Source organism: Triticum aestivum, chromosome 3B (genome assembly GCF_018294505.1).
Source record: "Triticum aestivum cultivar Chinese Spring chromosome 3B, IWGSC CS RefSeq v2.1, whole genome shotgun sequence".
Classification (NCBI taxonomy): domain Eukaryota; kingdom Viridiplantae; phylum Streptophyta; class Magnoliopsida; order Poales; family Poaceae; genus Triticum; species Triticum aestivum.
In genome coordinates this window covers 139681763-139707467 of record NC_057801.1, presented here as the reverse complement: position 1 = coordinate 139707467, position 25705 = coordinate 139681763, and the positions used below count along the sequence as shown (strand labels likewise).

The following is a 25705-nucleotide window of genomic DNA, read 5'->3' as shown; positions in this document are numbered from 1 at the left end:
TCTCCGTCACACGGAGTGACAAATCCCAGTCTCGATTCGTGCCAACCCAACAGACACTTTCGAAGAGACCTGTAGTGCACCTTTATAGCCACCCAGTTATGTTGTGATGTTTGGTACACCCAAAGCATTCCTACGGTATCCGGGAGTTGCACAATCTCATGGTCTAAGGAAAAGATACTTGACATTAGAAAAGCTTTAGCATACGAACTACACGATCTATGTGCTAGGCTTAGGATTGGGTCTTGCCCATCACATCATTCTCCTAATGATGTGATCCCGTTATCAACGACATCCAATGTCCATGGTCAGGAAACCTTAACCATCTATTGATCAACGAGCTAGTCAACTAGAGGCTTACTAGGGACATGGTGTTGTCTATGTACCCACACATGTATCTGAGTTTCCTATCAATACAATTATAGCATGGATAATAAACGATTATCATGAACAAGGAAATATAATAATAACTAATTTATTATTGCCTCTAGGGCATATTTCCAACACAATGTTCCTTCTCCTGTAAAAGGATTAGCTAGCAGTTTCTCTACCATACCCGAAGGAATTTCTAAGTAAACATTTTCAGTAGGTTCAGTAGGTTGAGGAGCAACACTTTGCTCTACTGGTCGGGATGAGGATACCCCGAACAAGCCCCTCAAAGGATTATGTTCCATAGTAACAAGTGACAGTAAATTTCAGCACACTATATAAATCTTTCCTTACCAAGTTCCACTTACCAAAGGCGCTTCACTCCCCGGCAACGGCGCCAGAAAAGAGTCTTGATGACCCACAAGTGTAGGGGACCTATCGTAGTCCTTTTGATAAGTAAGAGTGTCGAACCCAACAAGGAGCAGAAGGAAATGACAAGCGGTTTTCAGTAAGGTATTCTCTGCAAGCACTGAAATTATCGGTAACAGATAGTTCTGTGATAAGGTAATTTGTAATTGGTAACAAGTAATGAAAGTAAATAAGGTGCAGCAAGATGGCCCAATCCTTTTTGTAGCAAAGGACAAGCCTGAACAAGTTCTTATATAGAGAAAAGCACTCCCGAGGACACATGGGAATTATCGTCAAGCTAGTTTTCATCACACTCATATGATTCGCGTTCGTTACTTTGATAATTTGGTATGTGGGTGGACCGGTGCTTGGGTACTGCGCTTTCTTGGACAAGCATCCCACTTATGATTAACCCCTATTGCAAGCATTCGCAACTACAAAAGAAGTACTAAGGTAAATCTAACCATAGCATGAACTAGGGTTTAAGCTTCTGTCACTCTAGCAACCCATCATCTACTTATTACTTCTCAATGGCTTCCTCTAGGCCCAAACAATGGTGAAGTGTCATGTAGTCGATGTTCACATAACACCACTAGAGGAGAGACAACATACATCTCATCAAAATATCGAACGAATACCAAATTCACATGACTACTTATAGCAAGACTTCTCCCGTGTCCTCGGGAACAAACGTAACTACTCACAAATCATATTCATGTTCATAATCAGAGGGGTATTAATATGCATATAGGATCTGAACATATGATCTTCCACCGAATAAACCAACTAGCATCAACTACAAGGAGTAATCAACACTACTAGCAACTCACAGGTACCAATCTGAGGTTTTGGGACAAAGATTGAATACAAGAGATGAACTAGGATTTGAGAGGAGATGGTGCTAGTGAAGATGTTGATGGAGATTGACCCCCTCCTGCTGAGAGGATCGATGGTGATGACGATGATGATGATTTCCCCCTCCCGGAGGGATGTTTCCCCAGCATAACAGCTCCGTCGGAGCCCTAGACTGGTTCCGCCAAGGTTCCGCCTTGTGGCGGCGGTGTTTCGTCTTGAAAGCTTGCTTATTATTTTTTCCAGGCGAAAGACTTCATATAGCAAAAGATGGGCACCGGAGGCTTGCCAGGGGGCCCACGAGGCAGGGGGCGCGCCCAGGGGGTAGGGTGCACCCCCACCCTCGTGGACGGTGGGTGGCCCCCCTCTGGTATTTTCTTCGCTCAGTATTTTTTATTAATTCCAAAAAAAACTTCTGTGGAGTTTCAAGACTTTTGGAATTGTGTAGAATAGGTCTCTAATATTTTCTCCTTTTCGAGCCCAGAATTCCAGCTGCCTGCATTCTCCCTCTTCATTTAAACCTTGTAAAATTAGAGAGAAAAGGCATAAGTATTTTGACATAATGAGTAATAATAGCCCATAATGCAATAAATATCAATATACAAGCGTGATGCAAAATGGACGTATCAAAATGCCATAATAGGTAGGTATGGTGGCTGTTTTGAGGAAGATATATGGTGGGTATATAATATCGGCGAAAGGTGCGCGATATTAGAGAGGCTAGCAATGGTGGAAGGGTGAGAGTGCGTATAATCCATGGACTCAACATTAGTCATAAAGAACTCACATACTTATTGCAAAAATCTATTAGTTATCAAAATGAAGTACTACGCGCATGCTCCTAGGGGGATAGATTGGTAGGAAAAGACCATCACTCGTCCCCGACCGCCATCCATAAGGAAGACAATCAATAAATAAATCATGCTCTGACTTCATCACATAACGGTTCACCATACGTGCATGCTACGGGAATCACAAACTTTAACACAAGTATCCCTCAAATTCACAACTACTCAACTAGCATGACTCTAATATCACCATCTTCATATCTCAAAACAATCATAAGGAACCAAACTTCTCATAGTATTCAATGCACTTTATATGAAAGTTTTTATTATATCCCTCTTGGATACCCATCATATTAGGACTAAATTCATTAACCAAAGCAAATTACCATGTTGTTCTAAAAGACTCTCAAAATAATATAAGTGAAGCATGAGAGATCAATAATTTCTATAAAATAAAACCACTGTCGTGCTCTAAAAAGGTATAAGTGAAGTACTAGAGCAAAATTATCTAGCTCAAAAGATATAAGTGAAGCACATAGAGTATTCTAATAAATTCTGATTCATGTGTGTCTCTCCAAAAGGTGTGTACAGCAAGGATGATTGTGGTAAACTAAAAAGCAAAGACTCAAATCATACAATACACTCCAAGCAAAACACATATCATGTGGTGAATAAAAATATAGCATCAAATAAAGTTATCGATAGACGAAGACAAAAGAGGGGATGCCTTCCGGGGCATCCCCAAGCTTAGGCTTTTGGTTGTCCTTGAATTTATGTTGGGGTGTCTTGGGCATCCCCAAGCTTAGGATCTTGCCACTCCTTATTCCATAATCCATCAAATCTTTACCCAAAGCTTGAAAACTTCACAACACAAAACTCAACAGAAAATCTCATGAGCTCCGTTAGTGCAAGAAAACAAACCACCACTTTAAGGTACTGTAATGAACTCATTATTTATTTATATTGGTGTTAAACCTACTGTATTCCAACTTCTCTATGGTTCATACCCCCCGATACTAGCCATAGATTCATCAAAAATAAGCAAACAACACACAAAAAACAGAATCTGTCAAAAACAGAACAGTCTGTAGCAATCTGTAACTCTCGAATACTTGTAGAACTCCAAAAATTCTACCAAATTAGGAAGTTCTAGGTAATTTGTCTATTAATCTTCTGCAAAAATAATAAACTGAAAATCACGTTCTGTGATTCATGAAAATTATTCTCGTGCGCGCAAAAGTTTCTGTTTTTCAGCAAGATCAAGTTAACTATCACCGTAGGTTATCCTAAAGGTTTTACTTGGCACAAACACTAATTAAAACATAAAACCACATCTAACCAGAGGCTAGATGAATTATTTATTACTAAACAGGAACAAAAAGCAAAGAACAAAAATAAAATTGGGTTTCCTTCCAACAAGCGCTATCGTTTAACGCCCCTAGCTAGGCATAAAAGCGAGAATAGATCTAAGTATCACCATAATGATAAGGTAAATTACGAAAACTCATCTCATATTCCCTACGTTCGGCAGCAAGTTTTCTTTGTGGCAAGCAAAAGTAATCAAAAGGGCTAAATTTAATGGGACAGAAGTCCCCAAGATCGAGCTTGGGAGGTATGGGTTCCTCCTTTGGCCCCTCATATTGCACAACTAATTCATCATTATAAGCATTCTTTTGGCAAAAAGTCATGAGCCTTTTCTCAAGAGAAAATCCTAACCCATTGTTTTGAATAGCAAAATCATCATTAAGTTTGGAGATTCTATCAACTAGAACATCGGTAGGAACATTTTTCTAAGGTTTTCATTATAAGCAACATGATCTAAAGATCATAAATGCATTATGTCTTCTTGATTAAAAAGGATCGCCTCTATGGGAGGACGATCGGCGTCCACCCTGTGCGCAAAAATTTCTTTGGCTTCTTTCATTATAAATCTGAACTCATGTGCCAAAAAGATAGTAGCTGCACGCTTAACAGAAGAATGCTCAATGTTGGAAAATTCTAGGAAAATCCTTTGTATGCAAGGATGCATATGAATAAACTGTCTTTCAAGTTCAACTATAAGCAAGGATATAGCATCCGCAAGACTACTAGTTCTATGAAAAAATAGATCCACCCATAGTGGGCAAAGCACCGGCACAAGTAAAGAAATCTTGAATAACCCCTTTTCCAATAATATTACCACTACCGATTCGAAACATTTTAGTATGTAAGATAGTGGGTTCTTCAGCAGGATCATCAAAAGCATCAAAGTTTCCCACGTTATTACTATTGTCCTTATCAACGATAACCTCCCCAGTTTCAGACATAGTGGTAGCAAATACCACAAGAAGCAAGCGAAAAAGAGGCGAACGGGAAAAAGAGGGCAAATAAAACGGCAAGGATGAAGTGGGTGAGAGGAAAACGAGAGGTAAATGACAAATAATGTAGTGCGAGGGATAAGAGTTTGTGATGGGTACTTGGTATGTCTTGACTTGTGCGTAGACTTCCTGGCAACGGCGCCAGAAATCCTTCTTGCTACCTCTTGAGCATGCATTGGTTTTCCCTTGAAGAGGAAAGGGTGATGCAGCAAAGTAGCGTAAGTATTTCCCTCAGTTTTTGAGAACCAAGGTATCAATCCAGTAGGAGGCTACACTCAAATCCCTAGTGCCCGCACAAACAAAATAAGAACATTGCAACCAACACGATGAAGGGGTTGTCAATCCCTTCACGGCCACTTGCAAAAGTGAGATATGATAGAGAAAAGAAGAAGATCCAGAGAAGATCTTAGTAATAAGATAGTTTTTAGGAAAATAGATATTTAGTTTTAGGTCATTTCTTGTATTTCAAATATGGAGTGCTTGTCTTTAGTTTTTGTTTTGTGAAACTTGCTATCTATGGATGAAACTATGTAATATTGATGAAACTATGTATATGTATGGATGAAACTTGCTACTATTGGTAACATGTGTTGGATATGCTATATATATGTTTGGTTTTCTGTGAAAATGAATTGATATAAGAAGAAACAGAATTAATGCCTATTTGGTCTCTTTGCCATCTGCCAGTAGATGGCAAAGAGCCTCAGCCTTTGCCGTCTGCCAGCAGATGGCAAAGAGCCATGCCCTTTGCCGTCCGCCAGCAGATGGCAAAGAGCCATGCATTTTGTCGTCCACTGGCTGACGACAAAGTGCTTTGCATCTTTGCCGTCCGCCAGCAGACGGTAAAGTGCCCTTTGTCGTAGCTCGTTCAGTCGGACGGTTTGCCATCTGCTGGCTGACGGCAAAGGCCTTTGCCGTCCGCAAGGCATGCCTTTGCCGTCAGCCATGGCAGATGGCAAAGTTCCTGATTCCTGTAGTGATAGTTATGAGAATATCTAGGCATGATCATGTATATAGGCATCACATCCGCGACAAGTAGATTGAAACGATTCTGCATCTACTACTATTACTCCACACATTGACCGCTATCCAGCATGCATCTAGAGTATTAAGTTCATAAGAACAGAGTAACACATTAGGCAAGATGACATGATGTAGAGGGATAAACTCAAGCAATATGATATAACTCCCATCTTTTTATCCTCGATGGCAACAATACAATACGTGCCTTGCAGCCCCTGCTGTCACTGGGAAAGGACACCGCAAGATTGAACCCAAAGCTAAGCACTTCTCCCGTTGCAAGAAAGATCGGTCTAGTAGGCCAAACCAAACTGATAATTCGAAAGAGACTTGCAAATATAACAAATCATACATAAAATAATTCAGAGGAGATTCAAATATTGTTCATAGGTAATCTTGATCATAAACCCATAATTCATCGGATCTCGACAAACACACCGCAGAAAGTATTACATCGAATAGATCTCCAAGAAGATCGAGGAGAACTTTGTATTGAGATCCAAAGAGAGAGAAGAAGCCATCTAGCTAATAACTATGGACCCGAAGGTCTAAGGTAAACTACTCACACTTCATCGGAGAGGCTATGGTGTTGATTTAGAAGCCCTCCGTGATCGATCCCCCCTCCGGCGGAGCGCCGGAAAAGGCCCCAAGATAGGATCTCACGGGGTACAGAAGGTTGCGGCGGTGGAAATAGGGTTTCGTGGTTCTCTCGGATGTTTTCAGGGTATATGAGTATATATAGGCGAAAGAAGTCGGTAAGGGGAGCCACGAGGGGCCCATGAGGGTGGGGGCGCGCCCTCCTGCCTCGTGGCCGCCTCGTTGCTTCTTTGACGTCCACTCCAAGTCTCCTGGATTGCGTTTATTCCAAAAATAACTCTTCCGAAGGTTTCATTCCGTTTGGACTCTGTTTCATATTCCTTTTCTATGAAACACTGAAATAGGCAAAAAAACAGCAATTTGGACTAGGCCTCCGGTTAATAGGTTAGTCCCAAAAATAATATAGAAGTGTATAATAAAGCCCATTAAACATCCAAAACAGATAATATAATAGCATGGAACAATAAAAAATTATAGATACGTTGGAGACATATCACTCCTAGGGGGATAGATTGGTAGGAAAAGACCATCGCTCGTCCCCGGCCGCCACTCATAAGGAAGACAATCAATAAATAAATCATGCTCCAACTTCATCACATAGTGGTTCACCATACATGCATGCTACAGGAATCACAAACTTTAACACAAGTATCTCTCAAATTCACAACTACTCTACTAGCATGACTCTAATATCACCATATTCATATCTCAAAACAATCATAAAGAATCAAACTTCTCATAGTATTCAACGCACTTTATATGAAAGTTTTTATTACCCATCTTGGATGCCCATCATCTTAGGACTAATTTTATAATCAAAGCAAATTACTATGCTGTTCTAAAGACTCTCAAAATAATATAAGTGAAGCATGAGAGATCAACAATTTCTATAAAATAAAACCACCGCCATGCTCTAAAAAGATATAAGTGAAGCACTAGAGCAAAATTGTCTAGCTCAAAAGATATAAGTGAAGCACATAGAGTATTCTAATAAATTTTGATTCATGCGTGTCTGTCCCAAAAGGTGTGTACAACAAGGATGATTGTGGTAAACTAAAAAGCAAAGACTCAAATCATACAAGACGCTCCAAGCAAAACACATATCATGTGGTGAATAAAAATATAGCCTCAAATAAAGTTACCGATAGATGAAGACGAAAGAGGGGATGCCTCCCGGGGCATCCTCAAGCTTAGGCTTTTGGTTGTCCTTGATTTTTACCTTGGGGTGCCTTGGGCATCCCCAAGCTTAGGCTCTTGCCACTCCTTATTCCAAAATCCATCAAATCTTTACCCAAAAACTTGAAAACTTCACAACACAAAACTTCAACAGAAAATCTCATGAGCTCCGTTAGTATAAGAAAATAAACCACTACTTTAAGGTACTGTAATGAACTCATTATTTATTTATATTGGTGTTAAACCTACTGTATTACAACTTCTCTATGGTTCATACCCCCCCCCCCCCCCCGATAGTACTCATAGATTCATCAAAATAAGCAAACAACACACGAAAAACAGAATCTGTCAAAAACAGATCAGTCTATAGGAATCTGTAACTTTTGAATACAAATGTAACTCTAAAATTTCTGAAATAAATTGGTGGACGTGAGGAATTTGTCTATTAATCATCTTAAAAAAGAATCAACCTAAAATCACTCTCCAGTAAAAAATGACAGCTATTCTCCTATTTCAATTGGTTGTAGTTCCATGATCCAATATCGTCACATAGCCTAAGCCATGTCAATGCCTTTCCCTTCAAAGATAAAGGGAAGACCTTCTTCTTGATAACATCCTCAGGCATACCTGCAAGCTTAAATAATCCACAAACTTCATTCACATAGATTAGGTGCATATCGGGATGTAATGTTCCATCTCCTGTAAAAGGATTAGCTAGCAGTTTCTCTATCATACCCGAAGGAATTTCAAAGTAAACATTTTCAGTAGGTTCAGTAGGCTGAGGAGAAACTCTTTGCTCTTCTGGTCGGAGTGAAGATACCCCAAACAAGCCCCTCAAAGGATTATTTTCCATAGTAACAAGTGATAGTAAATTTCAGCACACTATATAAATTTTTGCTTACCAAATTCCACCTACCAAAGGCACTTCACTCCCTGGCAACGGCTCCAGAAAAGAGTCTTGATGACCCACAAGTATAGGGGGTCTATCTAGTCCTTTCGATAAATAGGAGTGTCGAACCCAACGAGGAGCAGAAGGAAATGAAAAGCGGTTTTCAGCAAGGTATTCTCTCCAAGCACTAAAATTATGGGTAACAGATAGTTTTGTGATAAGGTAGTTCGTAACGGGTAACAAGTAACTGTTGGGTAACATAGTAATTTCAAAAAAATTCCTACGCACATGCAGGATCATGGTGATGCATAGAAACGAGAGGGGAGAGTATGTCCATGTACCCTCGTAGACCGAAAGCGGAAGCGTTGGAACAACGCAGTTGATGTAGTCGTACGTCTTCACGGCCCGATCGATCAAGCACCGAAACTACGGCACCTCCGAGTTCTAGCACACGTTCAGCTTGATGACGTCCCTCGAACTCCGATCCAGTCGAATGTCGAAGGAGAGTTCTGTCAGCACGATGGCGTGGTGACGATCTTGATGTTCTACTGTCGCAGGGCTTCGCCTAAGCACCACTACAATATTATCGAGGAGGACTATGCTGGAGGGGGGCACCGCACACGGCTAAGAGATCAAGAGATCAATGGTTGTGTCTATGGGGTGCCCCCCTCCCCCGTATATAAAGGAGTGGAGGAGGGGGCCGGCCAAGGGGGGTGGCGCGCCCTAGGGGGGGAGTCCAACTCCCACCGGGAGTAGGATTCCCGCCTTTCCTATTAGGAGAAGGAGAGGGAAGGAAGAGGAAGGAGGGAGGAAGGAAAGGGGGCCCGACCCCCTTCCAAATTTGGATTGGGCTTGGGGGGCGCGCCCCCTCCCTTGCTCCTTTCCCCTCCTTTCCACTAAGGCCCAATAAAGCCCATATACCTCCCGGGGGGTTCCGATAACCTCCCGGAGCTCCGGTATTGTCCCAATCTCACCCGGAACCTTTCCGGTGTCTAAATATAGTCGTCCAATATATCGATCTTTATGTCTCGACCATTTCGAGACTCCTCGTCATGTCCGTGATCACATCCGGGACTCCGAACAACCTTCGGTACATCAAAACTCATAAGCTCATAATAAAACTATCAACGAAACCTTAAGCATGCGGACCCTACGGGTTCGAGAACTATGTAGACATGACCGAGACACGTTTCCGGTCAATAACCAATAGCGGAACCTGGATGCTCATATTGGCTCCTACATATTCTACGAAGATCTTTATCGGTCAAACCGCATAACAACATACGTTGTTCCCTTTGTCATCGGTATGTTACTTGCCCGAGATTCGATCATCAGTACCCCAATACCTAGTTCAATCTCGTTACCGGCAAGTCTCTTTACTCGTTACGTAATGCATCATTCTGTAACTAACTCATTAGCTACATTGCTTGCAGGGCTTATAGTGATGTACATTACCGAGAGGGCCCAGAGATACCTCTCCGACAATCGGAGTGACATAACCTAATCTCGAAATATGGCAACTCAACATGTACATTTGGAGACACCTGTAGAGCTCCTTTATAATCACCCAATTACGTTGTGACGTTTGGTAGTACACAAAGTTTTCCTCCGATAAACGGGAGTTGCATAATCTCATAGTTGTAGGAACATGTATAAGTCATGAAGAAAGCAATAGCAACACACTAAACGATCAAGTGCTAAGCTAACGGAATGGGTCATGTCAATCACATCATTCTCCTAATGATGTGATCCCGTTAATCAAATGACAACTCATGTCTATGGTTAGGAAACATAACCATCTTTGATTAATGAGCTAGTCAAGTAGAGGCATACTAGTGACATTAAGTTTGTCTATGTATTCACACATGTATCATGTTTCCGGTTAATACAATTCTAGCATGAATAATAAACATTTATCATGAAATAAGGAAATAAATAATAACTATATTATTGCCTCTAGGCCATATTTCCTTCAGTAACAAAAGTAACAAGGTGCAGCAAAGTGGCCCAATCCTTTTTGTAACAAAGGACAAGCTTGGAAAAACTCTTATATAACGCGAAGCACTCCCGAGGACACATGGGAATTATCGTCAAGCTAGTTTTCATCATGCTCATATGATTCGCGTTCATTACTTTGATAAATTTGATATGTGGGTAGACCGGTGCTTGGTACTGCCCTTCCTTGGACAAGCATCCCACTTATGATTAACCCCTCTCGCAAGCATCCGCAACTACGAAAGAAGAATTAAGGTAAACCTAACCATAGCATGAAACATATGGATCCAAATCAGCCCCTTATGAAGCAACACATAAACTAGGGTTTAAGCTTCTGTCACTCTAGCAACCCATCATCTACTTATTACTTCCCAATGCCTTCCCCTAGGCACAAACAATGGTGAAGTGTCATGTAGTCGACGTTCACATAACACCACTAGAGGAGAGACAACATACATCTCATCAAAATATCGAACGAATACCAAATTCACATGACTACTTATAACAAGACTTCTCCCATGTCCTCAGGAACAAACGTAACTACTCACAAATCATGTTCATGTTCACAATCAGAGGGGTATTAATATGCATAAAGGATCTGAACATATGATCTTCCATTGAATAAACCAACTAACATCAACTACAAGGAGTAATCAACACTACTAGCAACCCACAGGTACCAATCTGAGGTTTTGAGACAAAGACCGTATACAAGAGATGAACTAGGGTTTGAGAGGAGATGGTGCTAGTGAAGATGTTGATGGAGATTGACCCCCTCTCGATGAGAGGGTCGATGGTGATGATGATGGTGAAGATTTTCCCCTTTCGGAGGGATGTTTCCCCGGCAGAACAGCTCCGCCGGAGCCCTAGATTGGTTCCGCCAAGGTTCCGCCTCGAGACGGAGGCGCTTCGTCCCGAAAGCTTCCTTATTATTTTTCCAGGGCAAAAGACACCATATAGCAGAAGATGGGCATCAGGGGGCTGCCAGGTGGCCCACGAGGCAGGGGGCGCGCCCAGGGGGTAGGGCGCGCCCTCCACCCTCGTGGACAGTGGGTGGCCCCCGCTCTGGTGCTTTCTTCCCCAATATTTTTAATATATTCCAAAACTGACTTTCGTGGAGTTTCAGGACTTTTATAGTTGTGCAGAATATGTCTCTAATATTTGCTCCTTTTCCAGCCCAGAATTCCAGCTGCCGGCATTCTCCCTCTTCGTGTAAACCTTATAAAATAAGAGAGAAAAGGCATAAGTATTGTGACATAATGTGTAGTAACAACCCATATTGCAATAAATATTGATATAAAAGCATGATGCAAAATGGACCTATCAGTATTGTTTGTAGATATAAAATTTCACCGCGTAGTTATCTGAACTTTGTCAATGTTTAGTTGTTAATCATTGTGTCCATGTAAGTAGTACTCAAAGCTCTACGTGTAGTTATCTTTGTCTGCATTTAATTTTAACTGGATTTTCTTACTTTTTACACTCTATGGTTAATGTGACTGAATTTAACCGAATCTTTTACTGTAGTACATTGGATTGTGTTGCGAGTTCAAATATTATTTGCAGGGAGGTGTAGATTGCAGAGTTGTTGATTGGGTTGATGAGACTTGGCCTGCCATACTATAGATGTGTCTGATAAAGCTTTGGGAGGTGTTTCATTACTACCTCCAGTACCGGTGGGAGCACCAACAGGTACACATTGGTTACCGAACATTGCCATGTTTCGTTTTCGGCTCGGATCAAGGTTGTTCCCACCAGCATTCATTACTTTTATTAGCATCAATCTCCATATTCTTATCATCCTCTAACATCAGATAATATATTGCCATTTGAATCAACTCTATCAGATTGGCTACTATCTCTAGCACGACCACTAGAGCGCATGACCCAATTTGCTCGCACATCCTTAAAGATTAGAGCTCATTGTGGGTGAAGTCCATCCCCATGCTATGTAAATAAATGCCCAATCATGTGACAAACAACACACCAATCAGGTAACCTTTCATACTTAGCTTTCAAGATATGCCTTTTCTTATCTTTAACTATAGAGACATGATTCCTTAATTGTTTCCTGACATCAACTACCACTTTTACTCGATAGAAGTTGCTGGAGAAGTCAGGGGCCCAACTTACTCTGGATCTTGGTCGTCGTTGGGGAATTTTAGATCCTCCACTACCGATGTGTAGGGGAATTGTGATCGAGCAAGGAGGACATCTGTCGCAAATTAACTTGGTGCAAGGGACCTTTTTGCAACGTTGTCTGCATAGATCCCTCCACCCGAATCTCAGCCATCAATCACCCATCCGATGGTACATCCCATTTTCTATTTTTTCATCTCATTGTGAGATTCTGTTATAGTCGTTCCCGAAAAGTCACGTGAGTGATTTTCCTCCGCACAGAATTCACCCATGTTACCAGCTAAAGACTTCAACAAAAGCCTAAGCCCGTCCGGTAAGTCATGGATCTGCACCCACATCTTAAGCGTGTTCAAATCCACGGTAGAGAGTTTTGTGAAGCCATCACAAGGTGCCATTAAGACTAGACTTTCTCGGAACGTCCAAGGCCCTCCCTCTATCACTTTGTCCCAATCTCCAAAGCATGAAAACTGCATGGTGTACAAGTTATCGCCCCAACGATTTGAACTTCACCGTTTGAGCCAAATCCCAAGCATTACACATATTCTTATATTATAGAACCAAAAATCCCCATAATCCTTCGAGGAGTACACTACCGCAATAGCCGGCCATCAAGTAGAGATCATCGACGATGGCTCCTCTTCCTCAAAGACGATATTATCCCGGTAGTCCCCGGTGATCCCCAACTGGCGTATCATCTCTTCAAGGTCTTCTTGTCATCCGTACCCGACGCAGATGCATCAACTGCCATGGATAGGATCCTTCTCGTGTCACCCCTAACCCTAGAAACTCGACCTGCAGCAGACCCCAAACGCGTCCCGCCAAGGCCGGGAGGTGACACACGATCACCCCTAGATCAGTCCGAGTGGTCGCAGAACAGGGAGGAAACAGCCGTGGAGGACGAGGACTCAACGTCGGACGGGGTGGCCAGAGGATGAAGGCCTAGCGTGAGGGAAAAAAACAACATTATCCTTTGATAATGGAGTTTCCTTAAGATGTGTTTTCGCATAATTGGCCCACAGAATTACTTAAATAAAAATCGCCAAAAAAGAATTTCTTAAATAATACATACCAAAAGAAAAAACTTAAGGTTAGGCAAGTTTGGTTTGTGACTAACTTTGCCAAAGATTGTCACACATAAGGTTAGGCAAGTTTGATCAACCTAGCCAAGTGTTTGGTTCTAGCTATACCTTTGGCAAGCCACACTTGGGTCCCACATAGCATACACAAAAAGCGTGACAAGATTTCCTTAGGCTTGCCAACTTGTGATTTTTATTTTGATGAACTAACCTTAGGAAAGCTTGGCAAAAATATGTGACAAAGTGTGGCAATGGTAGGAACCAAACATGCCTTTAAATGCACCTGACGGCAAATGGCGGTTTGCTTCGCTCTCTGGTCGAATCGATTTATACTCTCCACTCTCATCTAGGGATGGCACCCGCAGGGTTTGGAAACGGATGGAGCCATCTCATACCCTTACCCATCCCCTCTGAGCTTACCCATCACCCTTACCCATACCCATCAATGGGTACAATTTTTTCCCATACCCGTTACCCAACAGGGTACATGGGTACCCATGGGTAAAATTACCCATATTTGCAAAGCATCAGCTTGAACTACTCATAGTCATAAAAACAACATATAATTATAATCTATAAACAACAATAGATTATAACAAGAACAACACACTTTTAAACAACAACACATCCTAAACAACATCATTTTTAATAAACAACATCACTTTCTCGTAAACAACAACACATCAATACATCATCACATAGTCATATATTTTGAGTTCACAAATTCATGATAAAGTGTAGAGATAATTTTGAGTTCATATAGATTTTATATGGGTACATGGGTATGTGGGTATGGGTTACATGATCTCATACCCGTACCCACTCTACCCGATGGGTTTAACATTTCCCTATTCATATGCCCATGGATAATTTTTTGTCCCATACCCTTACTCTAATAGGATTTTTACCCGCAGGGTACGTGGGTAATGGGTACCCATTGCCATCCCTACTCTCATCTCCCTCCCGTGCCCGAAGAAATCCCCACCTTTGCCTCTCCTTCCTCCGAACCCTAACCCCAGCCATGGCCCCCGGCGCGGCGGTCGCCGCCAAATCCGATGACGAGGACGACTACGAGGAGTATATCCCCGTCTCCAAGCGCAGGGCCATGGAGGCCGACCGCCTCCGCCACCAGCGCCTCTCCAAGCCCGCCGCCGCCGCCTCCGCGGGCTCCCTCCCACCGCCTCCGCCCCCGCCGACGGCCAACCCCGCCGCCGCCCCCGATGACGCTGCCCCCGCCGCCAAGCCCAGCCTCCTCGTCACGTCCACGCAGCTCAAGCGCGCGGCCCCGGAGGTCACCGCCACCGAGCAGATCATCCTGCAGGAGAAGGAGATGATCGACAACCTCTCCAACAAGAACACGCTCATGTCCGTGCGGGAGCTCGCCAAAGGCATCACCTACACCGAGCCGCTCCGCACCGGCTGGAAGCCGCCGCTGCGCCTCCGCCGCATGCCGCGCAACAAGGCCGACGAGCTCCGCCGCAAGTGGCACATCCTCGTCGAAGGCGACGAGATCCCGCCGCCCGCCCGCGACTTCCTTGACCTCCGCTTCCCCGAGCCCATCCTCCGGATGCTCCGTGAGAAGGGCATCGTGCAGCCCACGCCCATCCAGGTGCAGGGGCTTCCCGTGGTGCTCTCCGGGCGCGACATGATCGGCATCGCCTTCACCGGGTCCGGGAAGACTCTGGTGTTCGTGCTGCCCCTCATCATGGTGGCGCTGCAAGAGGAGATGTTGATGCCTATTGTGCCTGGGGAGGGCCCGTTTGGCATGATCATTTGCCCATCACGGGAGCTGGCCAAGCAGACATATGATGTCATCGATATGTTCCTCACTCCACTCAAGCAGGCTGGATTCCCAGAAATACGGCCATTGCTTTGCATTGGGGGTATAGACATGAGGACACAACTCGATGTGGTGAAGAAGGGCGTACATATTGTGGTCGCCACACCTGGACGGCTCAAGGATCTTCTCGCCAAGAAGAAGATGAACCTTGACAATTGCAGGTATCCATTGGATTTTTGTGATTGATTTGGTGTTTTTATAGCTTTGACAGATAACAGAGTATAACTGTTCTGCTAGTCTCATAGGTTCATAATTTTCTACTTAGTGCGTTGAGCCAGATAATGAAGTTTGAACTAAAGCTCTGTTATGGCTGAATTGCTAATATGAAAGCTACATAGGATATGCTTTTCAACAATAATAACCCTGTTTCCGAATAAGCTCAAGAAATACACTTACTCCCTTTGTTCTAATCTTGACTAAAGATCTTGGGATATGTTAGTGTGGATGGACTGAGTTTATTTCTGATGGGTAAAACATGTAATTCGTCAGTGAATGTGATGTACATTTGTACATTGCAATAGGGGTGATCACAAGATAATGTTGCTGATGTGAGTGATGGAGGAAGATGAGACTAGACCGGGTAGAGAAGATTTGAGATAAGGACTTGCATTGTTCAAGAACCCTGTTTTCTGATAAGCTCAAGAAAATATACTTGCCTTTGTTCTAAACTTAACTAAAATTCTTGGGATGCATTTTTTTTGGATGGACTGGTGAGTGTATTTCTGATGGATAAATCATGGTAATTCGTCAATAAATGTGATGTACATTTGTACATTGCAATAGTCAATAGGGTGACCGCCAGACAATGTGGCTGATGTGAGGGTTGCAGAGGAAGATGAGACTTGACTGGGTAGAGAAGGCGGTGAGATAAGACTTCATTGTTCTTGATTAATGCCAACGATTACAATAGTCATCATCGAAGGCTCTCCTAACAAATATTGGCCAGATCTGAGATTAGACTAAATGTCCTTGTTTAACTGAGTAGCGGTGGTGATGGCCTGGGGAGGACTACAGGAGTAAGATGAGACCATAGACTGTAGAGAAGATTTTGGATGAGACAGTTTGATTGTTCTTGGTTACTCGTTAATGCCGACAATTACAATAGGCATTGTTATATAGTGGGTTCTCCTAGCAAACATAGGCCATATCAATCTAAATGTAAACATGCTTGGTAGATCAAAGAACTAATCCTCATAGCTGGGAAGTAACTAAACTATTGGAAAATAAATAGATTGGCCTGGTGGAACCATCCTGATCATACATGCTGACCCACTGCTACCAAGATGTTACTTGCATGGACAATGCTGGTGTATGGTAATTTCTGCATGCATGAATTTGTGTGGATGCTCCATTATCATCCATGCTGTATGATGAGACCCAACTAGATGGCGAGTCGTTCGTTGGCCCAATCTTTCACGGTACAAGAAAATCAGCAACGAACCACGACAAACAGTTCTCGTAATAGCAGAAATAGACGACGAAGTAGCGGATCGGTTCTTTGGATCAAGCAATATGCTAGAAGACCAAAGAATAAAACTTACGAACGGAATCGATCGGATCGAACCGGCCGTGCAGCAGCAACTTAATCTCTCCAGATTTAGCAAAACAACTTAGATATTTGGCGCATCCTGATGTGATGCTTTTCTCTGTCTTTTTTTTAACTCCAAAAAACTTCTGTCCCGTACAATGACCCAAACTGCCTTGTTATAAAGGCGACGTACACAGAAGCCACGGCCAAACTAATCGCTAACCGACTCAACCACGTACGCGTAAAAAGATTTAGTACCTAACAAGTTTTCTCCTTTTACATCTCGGAGAGAAACATCTATTTATTTAACCTTCCTAACACAACTTATCCCTAGACCTCTCCCGTGATACTAGTACTCTCTTAATTAAGAAAACTAATTAATTACTCCGGCCACGTTGATCACCCAAGTCCTAAAATATAATAAGAAAACATAAAGGAATTTCTTCTTTGCATGCTTGAGATTACCACCTTGGAGGAGTTCTAAAGTTTGGCTTCACTTCTTGTGAAACTACAAGCTGGATTGCAACGTCTCCTATATAAACAACGGGCACCTCCATGCAACTAGCAGAAACTCCCAAGTCTCCTTTCTTCTTCGATGCAGCACATGGAATAGCGCCTAGGATGCCTGCACCGGTCCACTTTAAATCTTTCTTCGTACCTTCTGGCAGATTATGAACTTGTAAAATAGTGGTAGCCGTAGAACTAGTCTGAGTGGCTAATGGCACAACAATGGCACTAGTGTTCACATCACTGTACCTCATCACCACAAGAACTCGTTATACAAGTGATGCACATAGGAAACAAATACTGTTCACAAGCTAATTTGGAAGTAGTAACATAGCCTTCGAGATTAGCACCTTTAAGCAGGGCTTAGTGTTTTGATTTACTAACGATAAAGGTAAATGTAAGACTTTCGAGTAGAAGTGATATATTGAAAAGGAGTATGTTGTTGTTTCTTATTGAACTGATGCATTAGCCAAGTTTCTCAAAAGTCCGAACTATGGGAGAGGGTCGGACATTATACTCCAACACCTCTCCTCACGTCTATACTCCTTTGGAGTTCATGACGTGGGCAGTGGAAGCAGGGGCAGGTCGCAATTATTTTTTGCGTTTACTGTGTTTTGAACCCTAAACCTCTTGGTTGAGTTTATGCACCTAACCAGTTCACCGATCAGTCTGAACTGATGGAAAAGACTAGGCAACATATTTTAACACTCCCCCTCACGTCTAGGCTGTGGACATACAGGAACACCTTAGACATGGGATCGAGATTAGATCGCAACTATTTTTGTATTAAATAGTGCGTTGGCCAGGATTTGATCCCGAGACCTTGTGGCTCCGATACCATATTGAACTGATGCATTAGCCAAGTTTTTCAGAAATCGGAACTATGGGAGAGGGTCAGTGTTATGGCGCTGCTAGAAGGAGGGCGCAAGAAGGCCGGCCGGGGGCCTTTTGCCCACGGCCGGGCAAGATGGAAGGATTTCCTTCTTAATTCTTGCTTGATTAGATTGATACATCTCCTCTCTTTATATAGAGAGGTTTACTTGACTTCCAAGCAAGGCTTACTTGACCCCTAAGCAAGCGACTCTTATCTCTAATTAACCCTAAGACTAACGGGCCCATTAGGCCCATTACGTACTCTAACACTACACCCCACCTGGACATGCAGCTTGTCCTCAAGCTGCAGCCTAACCAACTTATAACCATGACTCGACGCAACCCAAACCTAACACCTAAAAATAAGCCTTTTACATCTCGGCTTGTTTTATTATTCTCAACCTGAAATGGACTGGGACGCTTTATTTTGGACCCTTAACAAAAACTGAACACCATCCGCACGTCGGACATGCACGTGTACAGCCACCTGGATCCCATGGACACCATCTGGACAAAAGGAGTGCATGTGTAGGACCACCTGGAAGTGGTCGCAAGAGTGACCAGCAGAGGCGCCCTTGCGGCGCCCGGTGACGGAATGCAGTGGTGCTACGTGGTGCGTTGTTGTCGGTGACACCATGCCTTCTTCCTGCCGGACGGCTGTTGGTCTGCACCGCACAGGGAAGAGTGGGGGGCTTGCGATGGAGAATGACGAGGAGGGGTGCGCTCCCCCAACCGCCAATGTCGCAGACTTGGAGGTCGCTGCCCATGGGGAAAACAGCATGCCCAAGATCCCGGACGCAGTGGACGAGATCGAGGTCCTTTGCGCAGCGAAGCGCAACTGGGAGGAGCGGCAGCTGCAGACCACGCAACTCCCGCACACGCCGACGCGCTAGGAGGCCGCGTGCAGCAGCCTGCAGCCTCACCGTCGTCGACACGTGGCGGGTAGTGATCCAAGCTGGAAGCGGTGACGGCGACGGCGGAAGCTTGATCTGCTGGATGGGGACGCCCTGGGGAAGCGGTGATGGCGACGGCGGGAACTTGATCTGGTGGATCGGGACTCCCGTCGGCGCGGTCGATGCGGGGCCGGAGCTGACCGATGATGGCTGCTGCGGCGGAGCGCCGGGCGCGGTGGAGGTCGCCAGGAGCGGTGGCTGCCACTGCAGCCAGGGCGGGGCGGTGGATGGCAGCAGCTACAGCGGCCCGATGAGCGCGGCGGAGGCCACCTGGTGCGGCGGCTGCCACGGCAGCCAGGACGGGGCGGTGGATGGCAGTTGCAGCGGCTGCTGCAGCAGCCCGACGAGCGCGGCGGAGGCCGCCTGGTGCGGCGGCTGCCATGACAGCCAGGACGGGGCGATGGATGGCAGCTGCAGCGGCTGCTGCAGTAGCCCGGCGAGCGCGGCGGGGGCCGCTTGGTGCGGCGGCTGCCACGGCAGCCACGGCGGTGCGGTGGCGGTGATGGGCGGCGCGGCCGGGTGCGGCCCATAGGACCCGGCCAAGAACAGGTGGATCTCTTGGACCGCCTGTGTTAGGTCCCGCAGCGCCCCGGACACCTCCGGGGTGAGGACGACGGGGGCGGGCGCGACGGAGGATCCCGGCGCGGGCAGGAGCGGGGCGACGGTCGTGACCGGCAGCGGAAGAGACGGGTTGGGCGGCGGTGAAGACATGATCGAATCGAAGCTAGCTGATACCAAATTGTTATGGCGCTGCTAGAAGGAGGGCGCAAGAAGGCCGGCCGGGGGCCTTTTGCCCACGGCCGGGCAAGACGGAAGGATTTCCTTCTTAATTCTTGCTTGATTAGATTGATACATCTCCTCTCTTTATATATAGAGGTTTACTTGACTTCCAAGCAAGGCTTACTTGACCCCTAAGCAAGCGACTCTTATCTCTAATTAACCCTAAGACTAATGGGCCCATTAGGCCCATTACGTACTCTAACAGTCAGACATTATACTCCAACATTTCTTGACTTCATGTTCATGTTAATTTTCCTGACTTCTACACTGCAGTTATATGTCTGGTATCAATTCTATTGTTGAAGTCTGCGCCTTAGTAGCGACAATCTATAATTTCATAGCTCAACCTTTATAATATGCACTGCAATTTGTGAACTTTGCATAATTTTAAGTATGCACTGCTCCCAATGAAGAATAAGATACATAAAACGATGCAGTGTTGAATTTTTAGGTTTCACTAATACACGCTGTTTAGTTTTAAACCATCCTCAGTTGCTGATTTCCTTATACATGCTGCATAGTTGTACGAATGTTGAAAGTTGAGTGGCTCTGGACCAAATGTAGGGGATTAGAGCTGTCAATCCTCCATGCTCCATATGTATGCACTGTGAAGTGTCACTGTTCAAATACCAGAATATACCCCCATTACCTAGGAGATAACCGTTTTTTAAATGCAAATGTTTTAGCCTGTATTTTATTGTTCTACATTGGATCATTCATACTAGTAAAACCTCTTTGAGCTTCTTAAGAAGTACCACAGACTGTTCAAAATTCTTAATAGCACTTTTCTTGATATGCACAGGTATTTAACTTTAGATGAAGCTGATAGGCTTGTTGATCTTGGATTTGAGGATGACATTCGGGAGGTTTTTGACCATTTCAAGGCACAAAGGCAAACCCTTCTTTTTTCTGCCACTATGCCCAAGAAGATTCAGAACTTTGCAAAGAGCGCCCTTGTGAAGCCAGTAATCGTCAATGTTGGAAGAGCCGGGGCAGCGAATCTTGATGTCATCCAAGAAGTTGAGTATGTCAAGGAAGATGCCAGAATTATATACCTCCTTGAATGCCTTCAAAAGACTCCACCTCCTGTTCTTATATTTTGTGAAAACAAAGCTGATGTTGACTACATCCATGAGTATCTTCTTCTAAAGGGTGTGGAAGCTGTTGCAATCCACGGAGGCAAAGATCAGGAGGAGAGACAGAATGCGATTGAGTTCTTCAAGAATGGAAAGAAGGATGTTTTGGTGGCTACTGATGTTGCCTCAAAGGGTCTTGATTTCCCTGATATCCAGCACGTGATTAACTATGACATGCCTGCCGAAATAGAGAACTATGTCCACAGGATTGGTCGAACCGGTCGATGTGGGAAAACAGGAATAGCAACTACGTTCATCAACAAGAACCAGACAGAGACTACGCTTCTTGACCTCAAGCACCTGCTCAAGGAAGCGAAGCAAAGAATACCACCAGTGCTTGCTGAGCTCGTTGATCCGCTAGAGGATGCTGAAGCTATTGCCAAGGAGAGTGGTGTCAAAGGATGTGCATTCTGTGGTGGTCTTGGGCATCGTCTTGCTGACTGTCCAAAGCTGGAGCACCAGAAGTCTGTGGCGATCGCCGGCTCCAGAAGAGATTACTACGGCGGTGGAGGTTACCGAGGAGAAATATGATTGCATCATATTATTAAGAGTGTATGCTTTCTCAAGGGGTAAAATACTGCAGCTTGAGCTCATCCATGCTTGAGATATACCTCATGCAATCTGAAGTTCTGTCTTAGTCATCGTGTCATAGAAGATTTGTCATCACATTGTGTTTCAAGTGATGATGGCTTGATGTAATATATTTTTCTGCATACGAAGCTGTACTGTTGTAAAATGTAATATTGAGTGGCAGATTTTCCGGTGAGGAGGGTATTATTTCTTGAGCACTAGTATCATTTCTAAATATCATCACTTACATTATGAGACTGAGGGAGTAACAGATAGCGAGGGTTGTGAAGTTGTAATGGTTATATTGGCCATCTGTTTTTTCCCTTCTTATTTTGGATAGGAGATATGGACCATCCGCACCAGTTGCTTCTGAAAGATTATATTTCCACTGCTAACTTTGGTGCTGCAGACGAGTAAAGGCTTTGGCCTATCCATCCAATTTATTCTGCATTTGCCACCTAGGTTCATATAGTAGTCTATTTTTTTTGCGAAAGCATATATTGTAGTCTACTCCCTCCGTCCGGACGGAGGGAGTATATGGTACGCAAAATATAATTATATGGGTTCTTAGAAATTAATCGTATCTAATTGGAGCCCACAACTTTCCTTTCTTCCGCTCAAAGAAAGAAAAGGTGACCTTGTCGCCAGGAGTCTCCCACGCCGCCGCCCTCCGGCGGCTCCCCTTCGTCGGCGGCCTCGGTTTTCGGTGGTGAGAGGGGTTGCCGGATTCACGTGTGTGGATCGTCTTTTACTAGTAGTTTAGATTTTTAGGTTGTTCATCGTCTTTGCTTCGGCGGCGGCGATGGCGGCGCTAAATAAAGTTTCTTCAGATCCTACTCCGACAGGCGATCGGTCCTATGGTTGGGGATGGATTTGGAAATCAGTCTGTTCAAGTAAGGATGGCGTGGCGGCGGCGACATCCTCGTGGTGGACCTGTGTCCTCGGGTTCCGCCATTGCGACGGCGTTTGCTCCAGTGCCGCCGTGGAGCTTGGGAGGTAGTCCAGGAGCGGATGCAGATTGTGGTCTGTATCGGCGGCATCTGGAAGATGGTGGATCGTGTGTTGGGTTCGTGGTTTGTGGATGGCAGGTGTGGTTTTCTCCTCTGGCGTCTTAGTCGTGTGGGGGTGCCAGATCTAGAGTTCGATGGCGTGTTCGGGGTGTTACCCCGGTCTGATTCGTTCAACGGTAATGGTTTTATTTTTGGTGAGCCACCTTGGAGGTCCGCAAAGCTGCATATCAGCGATGGAGCCGCTTCGAGCTCGGGTGTGAAGGTGATTCGTCTTTTTTTTTCTTTGGTGGCTGCTATGGTGGTTTCAGAGGCAGGTGACGGGCGTTGGTGTCAAGTTCCGAGGATTCTTCGGTCTTGATTGTAATTTTACTTCTTGGCTGTTGTTCCTTTGTGTAAAGGCTAGTGATTTGCTGTCCTTTCAGGTTTGCCAGGTTGATTTATACGTGTCTTGTAACATAATCCTTATAATATAATGAGACATGTATTATCATGCAAAAATAATAATTGGAGCCCAAGGCAAGCAGTCCATTGCACAGCACTCAGCAAAAACGAACAACCGAATCGTGCAAATGCTAACAACCAAATCGCCAAAAGAAAATATACAATAAAATATACTCCGTCCGTACTGAAATAAGATGTTCTAACTTTTTTAAGCGGATCTATATAGATATATTTTAATTAATGCCTTTGTTTACTCGTTTCTGTAGCTCATATTAAAATATTCAAACATCTTATAAAATGTCTTATGGTAAGTACTCCCTTCCTTCCGAATTACATTCATTTCTGAGACAAGTAATTCCGAACGGAGGAAGTATGAACAAAGGTGATAATTGGTAAAGCTAAAGGCCCCTGAAATTGAGAGGTAGGTGAGGAAACAGGAGGATGGCTGGAGTTGTTCCAGTAAATCCAATTTATTTCATCGCCATAATCCTAGAACGGAGCACAAACACGTAGTCCGGTGAAGAGAGCATCAAGGTGCGTTAATGAAGGCGACGATCCTGTCGAGCATCTCCTTGGCCTTGTCGCAGTCGGGCTTGAAGAGGTAGAAGACGTGGCCCTCCCCGTCCGTCTCCAGCAGCTCCACTCCCTTGTCGGCGGCGGCCAGCGCCTCCGCGTACGCGCGGCCGCGCCACCTGAGGAAGTCGCCCTCCGCCGTGCACACCATGACCCTCTCGCACGCCAGCGCCCCCAGCCCCGGCGCGCCGGGCGCCATGGGGTTCATCCGCGGGTCGTCCATGCCGCTGGTGCCGGGGCACGCGAACATCCAGAGCCCCGCGCCCCGGGAGCGCGCCGCGGGGTCGGTTGTTTCCTCCCCCACGGCCTCGGAGCCCCAGAACCAGGGGTGGATCAGCACCGCGCCCCCGAGGCGCGCGGCGCCCGGCTGGATGGCGACGTGGTGGCAGATGTTGGCGCCGGCGCTGTCGCCGGCCACGAAGACGCGGCCGAGGTCGCCGTGCGCCGCGACCCAGGGGTCGGCCGCGGAGAGCACCCAGCGGAGGGCGTCGAGGCAGTCGTCGTAGGCCGCCGGGAGCGGGTGCTCCGGGGCGAGGCGGTAGTCGAGGGAGACGCCGAGGGCCGGGCAGGCGGAGGTGAGGTCGTTGAGGAAGCGGTGGTAGTTGGGGGACTTCGCGGACTCTGCCACGAAGCCGCCGCCGTGGACGTAGACGATGACGGGGAGCTTCGCCGCCGTGCCGGCCGCGGCGGATGGGGGCAGGTAGAGGCGGGCGGAGTAGGCGCCGAGGTCGACGTCCTTGGACTGGACACCCGTGGAGGGGTCGGGCCCCGGCGCGACGGGCGGGAGCACTAGGGGGCGCTCGATGCGGCCGCTCTTGTAGACTCGGAGGAGCGGGCCGAACTCGTGCAGCAGCTCGTCGGCGGCGGGTGCGGGTGCGGGTGCGGGTGCGGTGTTGGACGCCATGCTCTCTCCCTCTCTCTCTCACTGGCGAATGCTCGGGGGTGAGGTTGTGTCGTGTGTATTTGTTTCCTGGGTGGGATGTCCGGATGAAATAGACATCGCGGTGTACTATCTGTGCCTTGGGATCTCCGGATGGGAAAAGGCATCGCGCGAACGGCGTGGCGGTGGACTGATGGCGTGCGGTTGAACCGACAAACGCTTCCCGTCCGCCGGTCTGGCTGGCTTGCGACAAATGCTTGACCGTTCGACGCGTTTACACTCTCTACTTGTTCTACTATTCACACCGAAATGATGTACAAACAGCTTGTTCTGGCCGGATCAGCTACTGATCAGCTCTTCCACTCCACCGCTTAGGTTGCCGACGGGAAAGGAAGGAGGTCGTCGTCGTCAACCCCCCCCCCCCCCCCCCCCGAAGCAAAACGAAAGTCGGACGAAAACCGTCACGAACCGCTGAGCAGCCACACGTGATACCCACGCCGTTGTGTGAAAAACCCTTTGATTTTGGATACATTGAGAAGAAAGAAGGTTGTCGCAATTTCTTTAGATTTGAAAATAGCTGGATTGGCAGGGCAGACTTCTGTTGAAAGTAGAACTTTTTTGGAATGTGCCTAGTGTAGCCGGAGACAATCTAGATGTCATGTAGAAGAAATTGAAGAAAATAAATAAATATTTAAAAGGATTGGGGTGGGGGGGGGGGGGGGGAGGAATTTGAGGGGGAATAAAGTTGAATGGATTGAAGAATTGGAACGCTTGGAGGTTCTAGAGGAATGGCAATTTTTAACCAAAGAGCAAATGGCTAGGAGTTTCTTGCAAACTCAATATATACACATTGCTGGAAGAAGAGGAGGAATATTGACAAAATAGATCTAGTGAAAATTGTCTACTCAAAGGGGATAACAACACTACCTACTTCACAGGATTGTTAATGGG

At 45.5% G+C, this 25705-nt stretch overlaps 2 protein-coding genes across 2 annotated transcripts; one reads left to right on the top strand and one right to left on the bottom strand.

Annotated features, from left to right (window-relative positions):
- The first annotated feature begins 14606 nt into the window (after positions 1 to 14606).
- LOC123069027 (DEAD-box ATP-dependent RNA helicase 35A) lies at positions 14607 to 22071 on the top strand. The gene is made up of 2 exons (XM_044491758.1): positions 14607 to 15664; positions 20947 to 22071. The coding sequence occupies exons 1-2, from the start codon at positions 14685 to 14687 to the stop codon at positions 21809 to 21811; spliced, it is 1845 nt and encodes a 614-aa protein (XP_044347693.1). The 5' UTR covers positions 14607 to 14684; the 3' UTR covers positions 21812 to 22071.
- Positions 22072 to 23571: 1500 nt separating this feature from the next.
- LOC123069026 (tuliposide A-converting enzyme 2, chloroplastic) lies at positions 23572 to 24879 on the bottom strand. The gene has a single exon (XM_044491757.1). The coding sequence runs from the start codon at positions 24776 to 24778 to the stop codon at positions 23831 to 23833; it is 948 nt and encodes a 315-aa protein (XP_044347692.1). The 5' UTR covers positions 24779 to 24879; the 3' UTR covers positions 23572 to 23830.
- Positions 24880 to 25705: the final 826 nt, after the last annotated feature.